Below are 21,728 nucleotides of genomic sequence, written 5' to 3' on the forward strand. Positions count from 1 at the left end.
AGTGGTTTGAGATGCTGCTTACTATTTGATGATCCCCAACTTGCCTAGATTTCTTCATCTGAAAAGCAAGCCGCAGAACTGTCGTTGGGGCTGTTATAGCTTATACAAGTTAATAAAGCATTAGGACCTGACTGTAACTCTTCTAGGCGGGGCGTTGGTCACCGGAGGGATCATGTCGTACAGGGACATAGGCTCCTGGCGCCGCACAACCACAGTGGACCAACTCAAAGAGTGTCAAAACCGTTGGAACACATCCTGGACCCAAGGCAAGGTCCAGCGCCTGGGCGGGGGTTGTGCGAGGTAGGCGGGCGCGGTCCCTGGGACTCGCAGCTCATTCCTGCTCGCGTCCGGACCTGCGGTGGGCAGTCTGCAGAGGTGGCTGGAGCGAGCTGCGATGACTTCCAGGTAGTGAGTGTCCCTGGGCCGGAGGAACGTGGGTACGCGGAGTTGGGGTGGGGGTGGGGGACACAGGTGTAACGGCGGCAGCCAGCAACCTGCTGGTGGAGCCCGGGGAGTCTTCGCGTGGGTGACAAGGATCTCCCGGCACAGTGCGTGCCTTCCTGGCTAGACATCCCGCTCCTCTCTCCGGTCTCAGACGCTGCGCCGACTCAAACCCCGAACCGGTTTTCCCATGGGGAAATCCGACTTGGAGGTTGATCCACAGTTAACCAAACGGGGGTGGGGGGCAAGTCCGAGCGTGGGGTCGTCTTGGGGGTGCCGGGTGCGCTGAGCGGGCATCAGGCGCCTACCTGACTGAGTCTGGTACCCAGTTGTAGGATGTGGGGCTTAGGCAAGTGTAAGAGCCTGGATCTCTGAGTCCTTTCCAGAGAGTTTTATAGCAGCCCTCACAGAGCCTATGGGTTTCAGAAGGTTGGTTGCATCAGGGGTAAGAGGCTCAGCTGTACCTCAATGCACCGCACAACAGCGAACGCTGAAGAGGCTGTACTTAGGCGTGTTCGATTAAGTTTTACAAAACACTCAGAAGGATCAGAAACGAGTGTGTGAGTTAGAAATCTTTTTGGTGTGTTACACGCCCCACCCCCCCCACCCCCAAAGTTATTTTCTCTGATTTTTTTTTTCAAAAGCAAATGCAGTTAAGGGGAGGGGCATGTAGCTCTGATGGTGAAGTGCTTGCCTGACACTCAGGAGCCAGTCACTACTACTAAACTTCCTGGAAGGCAGAGGGCCACAATTCTGAGGCCAGATGGCCATCCTATCTGATCTCAAAACTTTCAAAGGGGCTGAGGAAGTTGCTCGGTGGTGTAACGTTTGCAGACTATGCACCAGGACCTGGTTTGGGGGGCGGGGGGGGGGATTTGTTTGTTTGTTTGTTTTTAAAGCACACATTTGTTCCACAAAGGATTTAGGGAGAGAGGGGAGGAAGGCAGATATTGGGAGTCTGCTGTGCATTGCTAAGGGCTTCAGGAATCCCAGAGTCCTTCAATATTCTTTCTAGCTTCCTGCTTCCTGCATGTGGGAGGAGGTAGGAGCTGGGACTTACCTTTCATAGACTCAGTCAACATGAATGATGCTAATGAACACAAGGCTGGCACATTTTGGGCCAGACTTTGTTTTTCCTCTACTTATAAAGAGCTAGAATTGTATTCTTAGATCTACGATTTTCATTTCTGAAGTCTGCTATTTTCCTGTTTTGACTACACAGTGCTGGCCAGTGTGGCCTTGGGGAAACATCTCTTCCAACTTCTGACTTTCTACTTCTGAAATGGGACAGTTCCCCCCAAAAACAAACAAACAAAACCCACACAAAACCAAAAAACAAACAAACACCTCCCCCAAATAAAACAAAAGCCCAAGAAGAGATTAGTGTCCTCTAAACAAAACTGACTATATATTAATTATTCCACTCATTTCAAAAGCCAGTGTGGTGGCTCATGTCTGTGGTCTCCACTCTTCAAGGTCATCTTTTGCTACATTGTGAGTTTGAAGCCAGCCTGGGCTACATGAGACCTTGGCTCCAAAGGTGGAAAAAAAGTTCAATTCATTTTATACCCAGGGAGCACCTAGGGGAGGGCTCCAGGATTATGTGTCTCTGTAAAGTGGACTGAAAAGCCTGATGAAGGAAGAGGGGGGCCAGGATGGAGAGATGCACTCGTTCCTATGCAGCACTGATTCAGGATGGAGTGGCTGTGTTCTGGATTCTCCCAGCAGCTCTCCTAACAATTCCTATGAAGAATATACTGCATGGATCTCCACTTTACAGTGGGGGAAATGGAGGGAGAAGGTTGTCTGAGGGCCATGCTGGAAGGAGCTGATTGGATTGTAGCAATTGTTTACTAGAATTTTATTTAACCAGTGTTGGAGGACTTTCTCTCTCCCCCACCTCCCTTTCTCATTTTCACACACTCACTTAAAAAAAAAAAAAAAAAAGCTAGCTACTGGATAGTCCCTACTATGTGCTGGGTATCTTTTTTTGTTGTTGTTGTTGGCTTTTTTTGTTTGTTTTTTGTTTTTTTGGGGGGATGTTTCGAGACAGGGTTTCTCTGTATAAGTGCTGGGCATCTTTTGTTGTTGTTGTTTTGTTTTGTTTTGTTTTTCGAGACAGGGTCTCTGTATAAGTGCTGGGTATCTTTGTTGTTGTTGTTGTTGTTGTTTTTGTTTGTTTTGTTTTTTGTTTTTTTTTCGAGACAGGGTTTCTCTGTATAAGTGCTGGGTATCTTACTAGGTTCTGGAAATATAAAAGTCCCAACCTCTTGGAGAAGTGGTAACTGTGGTATTTGACACCAGCATCTAAACAGATGTCCTGGGCAAAGGCTTTCATTCCAATGTTACATTCCCCTCCCTTGGACCTTGAAAGACACCACATTTCTTTAAATGCGCTCTCATTACTTTCAGTGAAACCGAACATTTCTGCAGCCCGCTCCTGTCTGCAGGACATGCACACGGAAGTCAGAGGGCAACTTTTCGTTGGCCTTGTTAGTTCCAGGGGGTCAAATTCATGGCTTCAGGGTAGCAAGTGTCATGTTTTATAAAAAAAAAAAAAAAAAAAAAAAAAAGGGAGGAAGAAGAGGAGGAGGAGGAGCCAGGAATATGTTTAATAGAGCCAGGTATGTGGAGGTGAGATGGGTTCCTTAGCTGGCTCATGCTGAGGCATTCGTTCCCCCTGAGGTACCAGCCACACAACGGGTTTAGTACAGCATAGAGTTTATCTAGGACATGGGAAGGTGAGTTGAGAATGGAGTAGAGAGAAGGCCGGGCTGGGGGGGGGGGGAGTGGGGAGAGGAGGAGGAGAGGGAAGGAAAGAAGAGGCTGACCAGGAACATGTTGGGGAGGGGAGGGAGAATGGGGTCAGAGAGGGAAGAGAGTCAGAGATAATAAGAGAGCCCCGCCTACCTGGCTGTCCCTGGTAACAGCTGGGCAGAACCTAGAAGGAAGCTAACAGCAAGCACCTTTAAATGTGAGCCCGTCCAGCCACCCAGCCACCCTTCCCTCCCCCCCACCGCCCCCTCCCTTTTTTTCCCTTGCTTCCTTTCTTTTTTCTGATTCAGTGATAGAGTTTCATGTAGCCCAGGTTGGCTTTGAACTCATTATATACCCAAAGATGACCTTGAACGTGGGATTTCTCCTCCACCTCCATGTCCCACTGTGGCAGTTTTAACACCCTCTTCCTCTTTGGGATCAAATTATTTTGGTAACCGATGAATAAGCAATAAGTATCTTCTTGTGTCTCTTGTTTTCTTATTTAGTGTGTGTACGTATGTGTGCACATGTGAACATCTCCAAGTGGTACATGCAAGGAGGTCATGGGACAGATTTTGGGTGCCCTCACCTTCCGCCTTGTTGAGGCAGGGTCTTTCCTGCTTCTGCCAGTGGGATGCGTACTCCACTCCTGGCCTAAAGCTTCCTGATGATTCTCTCGGCCTTCCCATTTTATCTTTTCTGCGGTTGTTTTTTGTTTGTTTGTTCTTGAGAGAGGGCCTCACTATGTAGCCCTGGCTGTCCTAGAAGCTATGTAGATCAGGCTGGCCTCAAATTCACAAAAGATCAGGAGTGCCTCCATCTCACAAACACTGGGATTAAAGACATGGGCACCTTGCTTGGGAGCCCCCCTCCCATTTTTTCGGTAGAAATGCTGAGACTATAGATGCATGTCTTTTTATGTGGGTTCTGGGGTCAAACTCAGGATGTTGGGTTCCCACAGCAAGTATGTTTGCTGACTGAGCCATTTCCCCAGTTTTTCTTTCTATTTAGGGCAATAAAAAAGTTATATTTTTAAAAGATTTTCAAGTTGTGCGAAATATGTATGAAGGAAAGAGTTACCAGTGACAGGGTGCTTGTCTAGTTTGCATGAAGGCCTGGGTTCATGCACTGTATTACCCAAAGGGGCAGAGCTTAGTTAGCTAAGATGTTTAATTCATAGTTAATAAAAGGTTACACTTCTTAAGCCAAGCATGGTGGGTCTCTCCATCTCACGGATCTTGGTCTACAGGGGCAGTGGGAGCAGAGACCTCCAGGAGGCAGACCAACTTTACTCAGGGTGACTTAAGGCTTTTAAAGTTTTGGGGAACTGAGGGTACGGACTTTCAGGATAGGCAAAGATCATTGGCTGGGAGTTTAGGGTATCTGGAATGTCTCATTTATATGGGGAAGCATTCCAGGAATCTCAGGTCCTGGAATCTAATTGAGGCTACATGACATTCCTCAGGGAATGAGCCAGGGTCCTAATCTCCTCACTATAGGTCAAAGGGTCACTTGGATGGAAGGCTAGAGAAACCCTGTTTCAAAAAAACAAAACAAAACAAAAAACCCAAACAAAACAAAAAACCCAAAACAATTCAGGTTGAACAGAGAGGGAAAAAAATCCTACTCTCTAAAACAGCTAGAGAGATTCTGTATATTATAAAATTAATTCACTTGCCAGCTTGTTCTTATAAAGAATCCAGGTGGCTGTCTGTGAAGCAGTGCAGTAAAGAAACTGCTGATGTGACTACTCCATGATTATTATAGATTGTGTGTGTGTGTGTGTGTGTGTGTGTGTGTGTGTGAGAGAGAGAGAGAGAGAGAGAGAGAGAGAGAGAGAGAACAGTCAGAAGCATATGGAAGAATCTAGAATAGACAAAGAAAGAACTCAACTGAACACGTCCAGAGCTAGGGAAGTGGGAGAGAAGAGTGGACATAGAGAGATAAAGAATAGAGCAGAGCTAGAGAGAGTAAGTCAGAGAGAATTGTGGGAATGGCCAGGCTATATGAAGGAGGACTAGCTGAGAGGAGGGAGGCCTGTGAGCTGCGGGGAGCTTAGGGTCGCCGAGGAAGTAAGAAGACAGGATGCTGGCATGGACTCTGAACTGTCCAACAGGTACCTGTGATATCAGAACAGGTGTTGACATGCTGACAGGCGGCAGCACAGGTCTCTTCTGCCAGAGAGAAGGGAAATGACATCTTGATAGATGGGAACAGGCTTCACAAGTCCCCGAGGAAGTTTGACTTTTATCTAACCACCAGAATCCTATAGTCCAGGCTGGGCTCATTTCTGGCTCTTTGGACAGCCTGAGACCTGACACTGAGAACCAGGTGGATGCTGGGAGCCAATCACCCGACTCTGAGTTCTTCAGATTAAATTCCTCATTAAGGGAAAAATCGAAAGATCCGGTGCCTGGCTGGGGCTCCCATATGTCCTGAAAACACAACAGTAAGCAGCTGTGCAGAAATGAAGACAGAAATCTTCCTATTTTTCTGGGATGAAGTACCCTGTGCAAAAATTAAAAATCCCCCAAATCAAATACAATGGAAGGGCTGGTGAGATGGCTCAGTGGGTGAAGGCCTTGGCACACCACAGACCTGAGACGAATCCTTGGAACCACACGCAGGAAAGGCAGAACCCACTGCACAAAGCTGTCCTCTGATCTCCACATTTGCATGGTATGTGTGCCCCACCCCATGCCTGTGCACCTGAACACACACACTTGCTCACAGACACACAAAACCCATACACACACACCAAGAGGGGCATGGTGGCTCATTTCTTTAATCCCAACCAACACTCCAGAGGTAGAGACAGGCAAATCACTATGAGTGTAAGGCCAGCCTGGTCTATGTAGAGAGTTTTAGGATAGCCAGAGCTATGTAGAGAGACCCTGTTTCAAAACAAAAATTAACAAATAAACAAAGCAACAACAACAAACCCCCAAAAGCTTTTGTTTACATGGGATATTTTTACTGCTACTTGACAAGCTGTGAATTAAAGCTGAGGCCATTTAAAGATACTTAAGAATTCATTAAAAGTGATAGGGGCTGGGGGTGGTGTTGGGGTGCTAGCATTACAGTCAATACAATTAATCAATCAATCATAACCTTAGTAGGTGTTATCCCAAATTCATCTATTTATTTATGTTAAAGATTCCCCATGTAGCCTAGGCTGGCCTGGAATTTGCTTTCTAACCTCAGCCTCTTGAATTCTGAGTTTACAGGTATGCCCTGCCATGCTCAGGTTTAAACATATTTTAATAAAAACATAACTATAACGAGTTATGTTTTATATAACTATAATTAGACCTGAGTAAGTCTCCAGTATCCACTTCCTAGCTCAGTCCTGTACCCTTTGCTTAGAGGTTCTAGATTTTCTTCAGGTGAAACTCTTACCAATTCACCATATGGAAACGAGTTTCAGAGAGAGAGAGAGAGAGAGAGAGAGAGAGAGAGAGAGAGAGATCTGGGAGAGTTCAGAGTGACATGAGTAGATTGAGCCAGGTCATGTGATGAGAGATGGGAGAGGAGAGGAGGAGATAGGAACTAGATTAAGGGGTCAGGAGGTTAAAGTGTAGATAAAAGGGCGAGGTAATGAAAATGGCTGGATTTATAGGGTAGGGGGGGTTATGGTGTGCCAGCCAGGAGGGCCCTGTAACAGGTAGGGGCCAGTGTCTGGCTTTGACAACGTTAAGTAGGCACTTCCACAGTCTGTCTGGGGTTTACAACTTCCTCCTCAGGAAATCATCTGAGGACACCACCAAGGCTATGTGCATGTTTGCTGATTGCAAAAGCCAGTGTGAGAAAGGATGACACGACCGGTTACCACGGTGAGCTGAGGAGTCTGTCTTCTACCGCGAAGTCAAAATGGAGTCCTATGTCCCGACCATACAGGTTTCCAATGCTGAGCAGACAGCTTGCCTTTGAGGCGACCACTTGATAACCACAGCTGAAGACATTCTGGTTCCCAGAAAAACCATAGGCAGACGGCTCACAGTGTGTCGGTTGACAGTCCTTTCCTGCTTTGTGACAGGTTGTTTCTCCACGGGTGAAAGAAGTCAATTCAAGCCAGATTAGATTATATTAAAGTCAGGTTTATTGGGAAGCTGCTGGCCCCAAGGACCGAGGTCAGGGAAGTCGCCATGGGAAGGGGAGGGGAAAGAGATAGCGTGCTCTCAGAGAGAAAGAGAGAGAGAAGGAGAGCGGGGAGGCCAAAATGTCTGGATTATATAGAGAAGAGCCTCTAAGGGGAAGGGCAGCCCAACCTCTGGGCTGGAAAATTCAGGGATGGGGGCAGGGTATGCGAGGTAGGGACTGAGGGATGCTGGGAGAACCTTGAGGCCCCGTCTGCTTTGGTATTTAAAATATGCACCTCAGCCACCCACCCCCACTCCAGGGTCTGAAACCCTTTTCTGTAAACTCCAGACAGGATGGCTTTTTACATGGTCTCCAGGGGTTGAACTCAAGTTATTGGGCTTGCAGAGCAAGCACTTGTATGTTGAACCCCATAGGAGTCATTTTCTTTTCTTTCTCTCTTTCTTTCTTTTTTTTTTTTTTTTTTTTTTTTTTTTTTGGTTTTTCGAGACAGGGTTTCTCTGTGTAGCCCTGGCTGTCCTGGAACTCACTTTGTAGGCCAGGCTGGCCTCGAACTTAGAAATCCACCTACCTCTGCCTCCCAAGTGCTGGGATTAAAGGCATGTGCCACCACTGCCCGGCAGGAGTCATTTTCAAAGCAGGGTTGGAATCTATTAGGGAAACTACATAGATTTAAAGACCCAGTAAAAAGGGAGGGGTCTCAGAGAAAAGATCAGACATCTTCAAGGGTCAGTATGGACTTCTGAAGGGGTCACCCTAAATTATTTTTGCATCTTTTATGATCTGAAGAGTAGTTTTGTTTGGCTGCACTTATTTTATGCTGAATTTAATCTAACACCACTCATTTTCGTTTCTTTGAGGGCAGCTTTTCCTCCTGTGCAGTATCTTTTGGTTTAGGGCAGTGAGGATCATCTGCAGGAGGCAGGGTGGGGGGTGGGGACAGGGACGGGGGAGTGGGGGGAGGCTCCTGTGTGGGTCAACCCAGCTTGGACACCTGAATATGCTCACTGTCCAGAGAATCTATACCCAACCTTGAAGCTCAGTTGTATTGTCTGTGTTAAGGCTTGTTTATGCTTATGAGTACGGGTGTTTTTTGCCTGCTTGTATGTATGTATGTATGTATGTATGTATGTATGCAAACCCCGTGTGCACCCAGCATCCGAGGAGGTCAGAAGAGGGTGTTGGATCCCCTGCTTACTGACCTCTTGTTGCTGAACATGCCTGCTCTCTTGGGTCCCACATCCACAGGCAGGCCTGGGCTTCTCTTCCTACACAGTGCCCTCATCCTGGCAGCTGCTAAGGGTTGCACCTTCCTGCCCTGTTGATTCTTCTCCCAAACACTAATAAAACAAACAGCCTTCGGTTTCCTTCTGAATGTATTTTAAATTTCTTTCATTAGCAAGACCGAGAACCCATAAAAAGGAACTCTAGTTCTCTGGTTACATCAGAAAGTAGATTGGGGTTATAGCCAGCTCTGAGCCACTGGTACTAAGGAATGAAGAGGAGTCCTCTGTGGGAACAACAAAAGCTCTAACTAGGAAGTCATTTTAACAGACTCTGGTGTCTTCTTTTTTAAAAAAAAGTGTGTGTGTGTGAGCGCGCGTGCATGCGTGTGCACGAGCTCGTGTTTCTGTATCTGTGTCTAGGTATAAGCACGTCTGTGTAATTGCCCTTGGAGTCCAGAGGAGGCACTAGGTCTTTTGGAGCTGGAGTTACAGGTATTGGGTGCTAGGAATCAAACTGAGGTCCTCTGCAAGGGCAGTCAGTGCTCTGAACCATTGAACCAGACCCCAACCTGACTTCCAAACTCTAATCCATGTTCTTAAGTATCTGCTGTAACCAGCAACTGGAGTTTCTTTTTGTGGGTTCTTGGTCTTGCTAATGAAAGAATTTTAAAGTAGATTCAAAAGGAAACTGAAGGCTGTTTTATTAGCTTTTGAGAGAAATATCAAAACCAAAAAAAAAAAAAAAAGAAAGAAAGAAAGAAAGAAGAAAGAAAAAAAAGAAAAGAAAAAAAAAAGCCGGGCGGTGGTGGTGGACGTCTTTAATCCCACCACTTGGGAGGCAGAGCCAGGTGGATTTCTGAGTTCAAGGCCAGCCTGGTCTACAAAGTGAGTTCCAGGACTGCCAGGGCTACACAGAAAAACCCTGTCTCGAAAAAGAGAGAGAGAGAATGAGAGAGAGAGAAATATCAACAGGGCAGGAAGGTGCGAACCTTTGTGGCTGCCGGGAAGAGGGTAAGAGGGTGCTGGGTAGGACAGCGAAGCCCAGGCCTGTGGATGTGGGACCCAGGAGAGCAGGTATGTTCAGCAACAGAAGTTGGTAAGCAGCTGGTGGTGGTGGTGGGATGCTCAGAGGAAGACCAGGGTGTCTGGACAAGTAGGTTTAGGTTATGGCTGGTCCCAAAGAGATAGAAGGTGTAAAACGGAAATGTTAAAACTGAGAAGAGAGACCAGCAAGATGGCTTAGGGGGTAAAGGCACTTGCCCCAAGCCTGACGGATCTGAATTCAGTCTCTGGAAGTCACATGGTAGAAGGAGAGAGCTGACTGCACAAAGTTGCCCTCTGACCTCCACACATGGGCTGAAGCAGGCTGGCTGCCTTTCCCCACACAAGACAGACAAACAAGTTGGAAAACGCATAGGCTTCGAAGTGAGGATCCTTAGCACTGAACTGAGGGAAGGCTTCTAGACCTAAGAGCACATGATCTCGTAAAAGTTACTCTTTCCGTTTTCATGCCTTTGGATGAAGCAACATTTTCAGTGTGGAAGTCTCCCAGCCCGGTGATTGACAGGTAGTTCCTTATTACTAATTAACATTAGGGAAAGGAACAATGGCATATAGTGTTCTGACCTTTGGGGTAGATCAGAACACCAGGTCTCCAGGCCAGGCCAAGGAAAGAGTTCAGATTTCATTCCTTTAACTAGGAGGAAGTAACTTTACTGAATGGGGCTCAATGGAGTCCTGATTTCCACCTCCTTTGATTTGGTGGTTTGAATTTTAAGTGGGCATTGTAGAATATTTGACCACATCGGGAACCCCGAGATTGTGTTGGGAGACTCTGTTTCTAATTGTGATATAGCTCAGCTCTTAGCACACACCTTTAATACCCTGACTGGAATAGAGACAGGCCCTGAGTACACATCTTTAACCCCCCAAAATGAAGGTAAAGTTAGTTTGTAGAAGGAAGCACCCGTGTTTGAAAGTGATGTCTAATTGAGTGGCAGACAAAGTGACGAATCAGAGAAAGATCTGCTAGAACAGGATCTGCCCAACTCTCAGGAGAAGAGAGAGGAAAGGGACGCTACTTGAGGGGCAGAGAGAGAAACAGTTTTACTGGAACAGTTGTACAGAGACTGGTTGCAGAGAAAGAGCAAGCTAGACACAGGTGAAGACAGAATGAGCCAAAGAATGATCTAGAAGATTAGAACAGATTACCAGAGTTAGAGGCCAAGCAGAACAATTGAGAGAGAGAGAGAGAGAGAGAGAGAGAGAGAGAGAGAGAGAGAGAGAGAGGAGCCAGATTGAAGCAGTTTTCGCAGAGAGGAGTTTAAGCCAGAGTATAGAAAGAACAAAAAAGGGCAAGCTTATTCAGAAGCAAGTCTCCAGGCCTAGATTAGACTATACCGAGGCTAGAAGCTTCTAGGACTAGTTCTAGGTTAGCAGGCAAAAGCAGTACGCATCAGAGAGAGAGAACAATTCACAGGAAAACTAAAGATATAAATGGGGGCAAAGATGATCCTTCCCTTTCTAGAGTGTCCAGAGAAATGGGGGTGGGGGGGCACATGCAAAACTGATCACGAGGGAAGGGTCCATCTTTTTTTTTTTTTTTTTTTTGGTTTTTTGAGACAGGGTTTCTCTGTGTAGCCCTGGCTGTCCTGGAACTCACTTTGTAGACCAGGCTGGCCTCAAACTCAGAAATTCGCCTGCCTCTGCCTCCCGAGTGCTGGGATTAAAGACATGTGCCACCACTGCCCGGCAGGAAAGGTACATCTTGACTGGCCTTCAAGCCTGCCAGTACTTGTCCAGTCACCCAATAACTGCAGGAAAAAACCAACCAGCACTCATTTTGTACCCTATGCCCAGCACTGCCCTTTGGTCTGTCACCTCTGCACTCTTGTTACCATTTTAACTCTGGAGCGGTTCTCATTGGTTCTTTCAGATACTTGTGGGGTTTGTGGGTAAGCATCTTCATTAACTTGTGGGAGGACATGAGCAAATGTCTATTCACCCCGGCTAGGTCACCAATGACAGACGTAAGTAGGACCCCACCAAAGCCCAACCTAACAAGCCAATGAGCTTTGAGGACTTACAGAAAGAGCATGACTGAGGAGTTCTTCACAGGAACACGGGTGACCGCAAAATAATGACATCAGTACAAAGTTGCACCCCATTGTGGATGGAGACTTAGCGGGAGCCACACTGTGGAGTCCCATTTCTAGTCAACCGTCTACTTCTTATGAATCCTAGCATCTCCCAAGATCACTTGCAGCTGGACAGTCCTGCGACCTTTCCTTGGTTCCTTCTACTTCCAAAGAGCAACAGCTGTAACCAGGGAACCAACCGTTACTGGAGACCTGGAGGCCTCAGTCTTTTTTAATTAATAGCCATGGCAATCAGCCAAAGGATTCTCCACACCAAAGAAACGCCCGGAGGAAAGGAGTCACATTGCAATATCCTTGAAGGCAGGGACAGTTTTACAGACAGGTCCTCAGCATGGTGATGCACACCTTTAATCCCAGCACTGAGAGAGGCAGAAGCAGGCTGATCTCTGAGTTCAAGGCCAGCTGTGATCTATATAGAGTTCCAGGTCAGCCAGGGCTACATTGTGAGATAGTTTCAAAAAAAAAAAAAGGAAAGAAAAAGAAAAAAGAATAACAGCCTTTAAAAAATATATATTTTTGAGGTGTGGAGTCTTATTAATTCAGCTGAGATGGCCAGGAACTTATAGAGATCTTTCTGAGTCTACCTTGGGAGTGCTGGGTGCTGAGAGTAAATGCATGCACCATCACACCTATAACTATGTAATATTTAATATGTGTTTCCCCACTGTGCACGAGTCGCTGTGCACGAGTTGCTGTGCACGAGTTACTTTTCTCGTCATTGTCATGTAATATGTTAGAGAGGCAATCTAGGACAGAGTGGCTTCTGTTCAGTTCGAGGCTACATCTGTCCATCCATCTGTCTGTCCGTCATGGGAAGGGGGTGGTGGCAGCAAGCTGAGGCATCTGGTCAAGTTGTAGCTCCGGTTGGGAAGCAGCACCATGAGTGCCGTTACTTAAATCACTCTCTCCTTTTAAATCTAAGTTTTTAAAAGGCTTTTGATGATGGGTGTGTGAAGAATGTGTGTGTAGGCACACATACAAGTGTGTGCACTTGGCAGGTCCAAGATCCATGTTAAGAGTTGCCCCTGGGGCTAGGAGAGATGGCTCAGTGGTTAAGAGCACTGACTGTTCTTCCACAGGTCCTGAGTTGGATTCCCAGCACCCCCATGGTGACTCACAACCATCTATAATGGGATCCGATACCCTCTTCTGGTGTGTCTGAAGACAGCTACAGTGTCCTCATATAAATAAAATAAATATATATTTTTTAAAAAGGCATTTTATTTATTTAATTTTTTAAAGATTTATCTATTTATGTTATTTATATGAGGACACTATAGCTGTCTTCAGCCATCTCTCCAGCCCTATTTATATAATTTTTGTTTGTTTGTGTGAGACACGGTCTCACCATATAGCTCTAGCTGTCGTGAAACTTACTCTGTAGACCAGGCTGGCCTCGAACTCAGATCCTCATGCCTCTGTCTCCCGAGTGCTGGGATTAAGAGTATGTATAAATATGCCTGGTTTATCATTATTTAATATATGTATCTATTTATTTACTCATTTTATATGTATAATATGAGTGTATGTCTGTATACCATATGTATGCAGTGCCCACAGAAGAGGGCATCAGAACCTGCACAGCTGGAGTTAAGGATGGTTGTGAGTGCTAGGAATTGAAACTGATCCTTTGCAAGAGTAAAAAGTGCCGCCGGGCAGTGGTGGCGCACACCTTTAATCCCAGCACTTGGGAGGCAGAGGCAGGAGGATTTCTGAGTTCAAGGCCAGCCTGGTCTACAGAGTGAGTTCCAGGACAGCCAGGGCTACACAGAGAAACCCTGTCTTGAAAAACAAACAAACAAACAAACAAACAAAAAAAACCAAACCAAAGTAAAAAGTGCTCTTAACCACTAAACTTTCTCTCCAGTCCCCCCCCCCCCCAAAGTATTTTACTTTCACTGATAGCTTTGACTGGTCTGTAACTTACTCTGTAGCCCAGGCTAGCCTTGAGTTTCTAGCAATCCTCCTCCTGTCTACCAAGTGCTTGGATTACCAGCCTATGGCCTCACCCACTTCTGCCCCACCCCCTTGTGCATGTTAGCTAAACATCTACAACTGGGCTTCACCCCCCAGCTTTGTTCTTAACCTTTCTTGGGAAAAGTTTCAGTAGTTTAGTAAGTTGTTAACCAGCAACATTGGATAGTTTTTTGTCAACCTGATACAAAGCAAAGTCATCTGAGAGGAAGGAAGCTCAGTGAAGAAAATGTTTCCATAAGATCGAGCTGTAAGGTGTTTTCTTAATTAGTGATTGAGGGCTGAGGGCCCAGCCCATTGTATGTGGCCATCCCCTGGTTTGGTGATCCTGGGTTCTGTAAGAAATCAGGATAGCAAGCCAGTAAGCAGCACTCCTCCACAGCCTCTGCATCAGCTCCTGCCTCCAGGTCCCTGTCCTGTTTGAGCTCCTGTTCCTTGATGATGAACAGAGAATTGAGAATATAAGCCAAATAAACCCCTTCCTCCCCAACTTACTTTTGGTTGGTCATGGTGTTTCATTGTAGTAATGGTAGCCCTAACTAAGACACAAGCTTTACTTCAGAAACATTTTTCACTATGCAAGAATTTTTAAAGTTCTGATATATATTTAAATATTCTGTCTCTTCCACCACAGGTGTTTCTGGATAGTCAGTGGCTATGACTCACGAGGGGTTGGTGGGAAAAGTGCACAGAAATAATGAGTTAGGAGCTGGAAAGATGGAGATTAAGAACCCATTCTGGTTGTGTAGAAAACCTGAGTTCAGTTCGAAGTACTCACAGTGGGTGGCTCACAAGTGCCTACAACTTGAGTTCCAGGAGATCCAGTGCCCTCATCTGGACTCCACAGGCACCTGTACTCACATATACAGAGACACGCACACACTTAAACATAAGTCGGGGCTGGTGAGATGGCTCAGTGGAAAAGAGCACTGACTACTCTTCCGAAGGTCCTGAGTTCAAATCCCAGCAACCACATGGTGGCTCACAGCCAGCCGTAATGAGATCTGATGCCTTCCTCTGATGTGTCTGAAGACAGCAACAGTGTATTTATAATAATAAATAAATCTTTGGGCCAGAGCAAGGAGAGGCTGAGCGAGCAGGGCCGACCCAACAATTCAATTCCCAACAACCATATGAAGGCTCATAACCATCTGTACAGCTGCAGGGTACTCATACATAAATATATAACTAAATCATAATAAAAAATAAAATGTCTTTAAAAAATAATTTATTTTATGTGCATTGGTATGAGGATGTCAGATCCCCTGGAACCAGAGTTACAGTCAGTTGTGAGCTGCTATTTATCAGTACTAGGAATTGAACCCATGACCTCTGGAAGAGCAGCCAATGCTTTAACCACTGAGCCATCTCTCCAGCCCCAAATGAAATAAGTCTTTTTTTAAAAAAAAAAAAAGAGTTTCTAAAGCAAACGCCAAAAAAAAATTTTTTTTTTCCTGGTTTCTGAGAGAGGGTTTCCCTGTGTAGCCCTGGCTGTCCTGGAACTCACTTTGTAGACCAGGCTGCCCTCGAACTCAGAAATCCGCCTGCCTCTGCCTCCCAAGTGCTGGGATTAAAGGCATGCGCCACCACGCCTGGCACAAACGCCAAATCTTGAAAAACATAATCACCACCACCTTCTTGTGTCGGACCAGGAGAAAGACCCATCTGGGTCTCAGGGTTCCGCTGTCCCCCATTTCTGCTCATTTCAAAAGCAAACCCTGCCAATTGCATATAAGCCAGAAGGGACGCACTGCTAACTGTCTTTACTTTGGCATGGACGTTTATAGTGTACACAGTGGTTCTTCCTTGGATGTTTCTTAGGTGTTGTTCAACCAGCTTCCATGAAAGCACATAAACTGTATTGTTTTAACAGGATAAAATCTTTTTACTTATCCAGTAAAAATTAAACCTTCATTAATAATCTCCTACTACAACAATCTCTGATAATGATGTTATTCTAGTTAGAGCCAGATTTGGGTAGTCAGAAGCCTAAGAACATGGGGCTGAGGGTTTAACTCAGTGGTAGAGTGTTTGCTGCACATACAGAAGGCTGTGGGATCAACATGTAACATTACCAAAAAGTCCAAGTCCAGGGATTTAAGTTGACCACGGTGTTCCACACCTGTCATGCTGGCCCTTGGGCTAGGGGTAGGATCGGAAGGAACAGAGAGTCCCTGGAGCAGGAAGTCAAGGTTATCTTTGGCTAGACGGTGAAATTGTGGTCAGCTTGTGATTTTTTTAGTTTTTATTAAAGAAAAGTCCAACGGCCACGGAGATGGCTCAGCATATAAAGGTTCTTGCCTCCAAGGTAAACAAACGACATCCAATCTAAAGGCGTGCGCCACCACTCTCAGCAACTAAATGGTTTTTAAGAGCTTTAGGAATTGAATAGAGGTCTATTTTCTGCTAGTGTTTCTGAAACTTGATTACTTTAAATGAATGTGTTTTGATACCATTTTATAAAGTTCAGACATTAATAGGCATACATAACAAAGGTAGTGTAATTTCCTCATACACACACACACACAGAGGTGTGTGTGTGTGCTCATTTCATGAAGTTATTCTGAGTTCTTGTTGATTCCTGGATCAATAACCATGCCTTAAAATCACTAGCTCCTTTGAAAGCTCACCCTAGAGTATAGCCACTCCCCATTTTTCTTTTATCTTTTTGTTTGCTTTGGGGGGGGGTTGTTGCTTTTTCAAGGCAGGGTTTCTTTGTGTAGCCCCAGGTGTCCAGGAACTCACTCTGTAGACCAGGCTGATCTCAAAACCAGAGATCCACCTGTCTCTGCCTCCCAAGTGCTAGGATTAAAGGTGTGTGTAAGTATGTGCTTTGAGTATCTGTGTGGGCATCACTTGTGCACAGGTGCCCAAGGAGGCCACATGAGAGTGTTGGCTCAGATCTTCCTGACCTGGAGTAGTAACTGTGAGCTACCGTTTGAGTTATGGGAATTGAACTTCATCCTTCTGCAAGAGCATCAGGTGCTTTTAAACCACTGAGCATCTCTCCAAGTCCCATACGGTAGCTGTTTTGGTGTATGCTTAATTTATTAATTTCATATTTTGTCATGAAAAAAAATGTGCATTTAAGGTGGGTGGTTGTGGTGCCTTTAATCCCAACACTACGGAGTCAGAGGCAAGTGGGTCTCTGTGAGTTCAAAGTCAGCCATCCTGGTCTACAGAGTGATTGCCGGGACAGCCAGGGCTACAGAGAAACTCTGACTCATGAACAATAACAAAAAAAGTGTATATTTAAATTTTACCATTTTCCTCTCAATATATAGTTCTAGCACATTTCGTAGTGTAGTATGTTGTGGGACGCCTGACTCGCCAGCAAGAAAGACACCACAATAGGATCCTTCTGCACATGTTTATTGGGCTGCGCATTGACTGTGTAGGCGAAAGACCCCGAGCCTTGGGCCTCTCTTATATACTATCAGTTCCCATCCACTCACAGCAGGCCACATCACCTCACCAGGTATGCAGCTTCAGCTAATCAGGGCAGCAGGGGCATATCTCCACCAAAATGGCTTCGCCAGTAACCTGGTACACCTGCGCAGCTCTCACAATGTTTGTGGTTTATATGAGGAAGTCAGGTGCAAGTCAGACAACTTAGCTGCAGTCCCTGGCGCCTTTGGAACTGTCTCCACACCCGCTCCCCACATCTCCTTTTTTTTGGCAGAGAGAATGTCTGTCTTAGATTGCCCCCTGCAGCAATGTCACTTACCCGTCCTTGGGAGACAAACAGCATTGGTTTGATCCCTGTCTTAGGTTGGTGACATGCCCAGGAAGTCTTATCTGTCACTGACTACTTCTCTGTCATGCCAAGCCACACTTGGGGAGATTGTGTTTTGCTTGCGGCAGGTGCATCAAAAGGCCAGGATGTTGATTAATCTATGGCCAGATCTTAATTGCTGCAAGCAAGCCTCATGGGTGAAGGTAGAGGTCTGATCCCCAGTGTGCAAGCATAGGGGCCTTACACAAAACCATCCCTTGGGCTCATCACCCAGAGAGGTCTTGGCCAGCTCCCGTGTCATTTTTCCTGGGGGAAGGGAACTAGGACATTGAACCTTCATGCAATCAGACGTGCCTTCCAGAGGATGCCAACAGCAAGCTATCCTCTGTGCAGTGCTTAGCCTCGCAACCCATGGCATAATGCAGCATAATTTCTTTTAGAGTGGCAAACCGAATCCGAGGATATTGTCCTGCCTCCACTGCAGCAAAAGCTTACGCTACCATGGCGAAAGTGCGGGCCTGCACACGCTGCACCTAACACATGTGCCAAACACACAACACACACACTATTACAAGCATACATCCCAGGGCTCCCATCCCCGCTCATCAGCCCTGAAGCAAGGGATCTTATGAACAATAAACACAAAAGGAGGTCACGTACAAACAGGCATAGCCTGAAAAGAAACATTCCTTCCTTCAGCAAATTGAAATACAGAAGTTTCAAACACATTAGAACTGTTCCAATAAAATTTGCATTATCCCAGCCCCCCCCAACCTGGCTTAAGGGGGAAAGATCAGTGCAACTACCATTCACCCCACATAACAACCATACATATAAGGGGCACTGCCCAAGGTGGAAGGGAATCAGGAACACTCCTACAAAAAGGAAAGGGGGGCCCATCTAGGTTGAGAGGGTATAGTGCCATTGCCCTTGGATATACTGGCAGGCCACACCCCTCGAATCCAGGTAGCATTAGTTTTAGTAGATACAGCTGAACACAATCACTCATCTGTGGAATATTTTGAATCATCTGAAAACAACAATCCCTTTAACTGAAGCAGCATAGAAAAAAGGCAATTGTAGTGAAGCATTAGATGTAAAGAATTGAGGAAACACTTGCATGCGTCAATGACATGGGTTTCAGGAACACAGCCCCAACGTAGCTCTTCAGTTCTCACTAGCCGGAGCATTCCCAGCCACAGGTACATCCACGTCCTCACAGCTCCACCTGCCCTGAATTGCTCTGGTCAGCCACTCCGGGACCTGCAGCTGTTGTCGATGATCCTGAGGAAACACAAACAGACCCTCTCTCCCAAACCAATTGAGAGCACTCCTCTCTTACCTGATTTAGTGCCTCATTGCCTCTCTGGAGTTCTACCAGACCTTCAACACCAGTGGGCAATGATTTCCACACCCTTATGGCAATCTGATTCACCTGCTCAAACACCTGCACTGGATATCCTGTCTGTTGTTGTGCAAAGCGACCTTGACCAAGCAGCATGTCCCTAGCCCATGCTGGATTTCCTGCAGCAATGTTAGCCATTGCCTGTTCATTTGTAAATTCAATAAGGAAGGCTTTCCAATCTAAATACTGCCCAGGTGAAAGGCATCCCTTTACCAAGCCTGCCCAATGCATCATGCAGTGTCTATTCAAGGCCTCTACTTGAGCCACAATATAGGAAGCACTCAGGCCGTATGTCCGCACGGACTCAGCCAAATTCTTAATTACCTTGAAATCCAGAGGCTCATGATATCTCTGCCCTGTTTGGTCAGTGAAAATAGGACATCCCAGCAAGGAGAATCTAACCTTTCTCCAATCCTCCAGACAGAAGGTCTGCTTATAGGCAGCTGCCAAGGAAGCATAGGGAGGGGGCGCGGAAGCTAATTTGCCTTCCTCCTCTGCCTCGGCTCTTTTGCTTTGTCCTTTCTGTCCACCTGATAACACTGTGTCTCCTTTCCTTTTTCTTTTTAAGCCCTTCTCCTCTTCCAACATACTCTCTTATTGCTCTGTAAGGATTTTCTGACCTGTCTTGACTGCCTGACAATTCAAACAGTAACAGAGTCCATATATCAGAACAAACAAGACCAATATTATCAGACCTACCCACAAAGGGTCAATGGGAGAAAAAAGCATAACTACACAGCGAGGATCTATTGATCACTACACTGAGGTTATCATAGTTCCTTAACTTGTCCCCAAACCATGAATCTTAATTTGTCCCAAAACCGTGAACCTTAACTTGTCCCAAAACCATGAACCTTATTGTTACTGCCAGAGAGGAAACAGGACGTCTCCCGTTTTCCTTCTGTCCCTAGGAGAGCTCTGAAATAACTTATTTTCATTTTTCTCTTCTTATATTTCTTATTTTACTTATATTTCTGCGCATGCTTTCTTTTTCATTTCTCTCTGTTTCTGATATGCTTCCCTGGTGCTCCTGCAAAAGTTGCTACCCTTATCAAGGCAAGCGACAATTACCGGACCTACTGCGTAAGAAAGCATACCTTTCAGAGACTCACATTAATTTCTTTTTACTTACCGGTACCACTGTTCCCCAGCTGAAGAGTTCTGAATCCATGCAGTTGAATCCTTCTCAACAGTCTGTGTTGCGGGAACACTTCATTAACCGCTCCTTCCCCGTGATGCAGTTCTGAATCCTCCCTGTAACAGGGGGTCTTCGCTCATGCCTGAAGATGTTACTTCCCGGGTTTCGGCACCATTTGTGGGACGCCTGAAAGACAAGACGCAAGAAAGACACCACAATAGGATCCTTCTGCACATGTTTATTGGGCTGCGCATTGACTGTGTAGGCGAAAGACCCCGAGCCTTGGGCCTCTCACTCTTATATACTATCAGTTCCCATCCACTCACAGCAGGCCACATCACCTCACCAGGTACGCAGCTTCAGCTAATCAGGGCAGCAGGGGCATTATCTCCACCAAAATGGCTTCGCCAGTAACCTGGTACACCTGTGCAGCTCTCACAAAGTTTGTGGTTTATATGAGGAAGTCAGGTGCAAGTCATACGACTTAGCTGCAGTCCCTGGCGCCTTTGGAACTGCCGCCACACCCGTTCCCCACAGTATGTTCTGGATTTGTTTGTTTGTTCATTTGTTTGTTTGAGATGTGTAGTGGTTTGAATAAGAATGGCTCATAGATTTGAATGCTTGCTTACTATAGTGTCGCTATTTCACAGGATTAGGAGGCATGGCCTTGTTGGAGGAAATGTGTTCCTGGTGGTGGGCTTTGAGGTTTCAAAAGCCCATGCAAAGCCCAGAGTCTTTCTGTCAGTGAATCAGGATATAGCTTCCAGCTCCTTCTCCAGCGCCATTTCTTCCTACATTCCACCATGCTTCCTGCCATGATGATAGTGGACTAAACTCCTAAAACTGTAAGCCAGTCCCAATTAAATGCATTCTCTTATAAGAGCTGCTTTGGTCCTGGTGTCTCTTCATAGAATTAGAACATTGATAAAGACAAGATGGAGGTGTCATAATGGGGGCTGGGGTCCTTGCAGGTATCAGACCAGGAATTGAACCACATAAAGAGAGAAGACTGAAAACCCAGAGTAGACTGATTTGGCAACCTGGATCGGACTTCAGGGAGTCTAACGCCAGGTGGTTCATTGTTGGCATATTTAAAATACAGTACAATTTGGGGAAAGGTTTCCAGGCAACAATCAGTCCAATTGCAGGTTCACAATAAAGCTTTAGGAATGTGTACTGGCTAGTTTTGTGTCAACTTGACACAGCTGGAGTTATCACAGAGAAAGGAGCTTCAGTTGAGGAAATGCCTCCATGAGATCCAACTGTAAGGCATTTTCTCAATTAGTGCTCAAGGTGGGGAGGTCTCCTTGTGAGCAGTGCCATCTCTGGGCTGGTAGTCTTGGTTCTATAAGAGAGCAGGCTGAGAAAGCCAGGGGAAGCAAGCCAGTAAAGAACATCCCTTTATGGCCTCTGCATCAGCTCCTGCTTTCTGACCTGCTTGAGTTCCAGTCCTGACTTCCTTGGTGATGAACAGCAGTATGAAAGTATAAGCTGAATAAACCTTTTCCTCCCCAAACGTCTTCTTGGTCCTGATGTTTGTGCAGGAATAGAAACCCTGACTAAGACAGTGTGATTACTTATAAACTCTGTTATAAAGTACATGTGCCCATGAGGGTGGGTTCTATAGCTAAAAGGCCTAGACTCTAGTGTGGTCTCTCACTGATAGCACAGAGGTCAGCAGGCCATGAAGTCCATGTGACATCTCCCCTGAGGATGATCTAGGGAGGGGGAAAGAGTCTAGGATATCATTCTGGGGAACTGGGTGAGGTCTGCCTCTATAGCAAAAGGTGGGTGA

The 21,728-nt window shown here is 46.0% G+C and overlaps 1 protein-coding gene across 1 annotated transcript in view; it reads left to right on the forward strand.

The window, feature by feature from the left end:
• The first annotated feature begins 322 nt into the window (after positions 1 to 322).
• Positions 323 to 21,728, forward strand: part of B4galnt2 (beta-1,4-N-acetyl-galactosaminyltransferase 2 (SID blood group)) — a 64,599-nt gene continuing 43,193 nt past the window's right edge. The window contains exon 1 of the mRNA XM_021177919.3: positions 323 to 405. Coding sequence (XP_021033578.1) covers positions 395 to 405 — 11 coding nt within the window. The 5' untranslated portion in view covers positions 323 to 394. The remainder of the gene's footprint in view (positions 406 to 21,728) is intronic.

Source organism: Mus caroli, unplaced genomic scaffold, assembly GCF_978045245.1.
Source record: "Mus caroli unplaced genomic scaffold, Mus_caroli_1 scaffold_13, whole genome shotgun sequence".
In the NCBI taxonomy this organism is placed as follows: domain Eukaryota; kingdom Metazoa; phylum Chordata; class Mammalia; order Rodentia; family Muridae; genus Mus; species Mus caroli.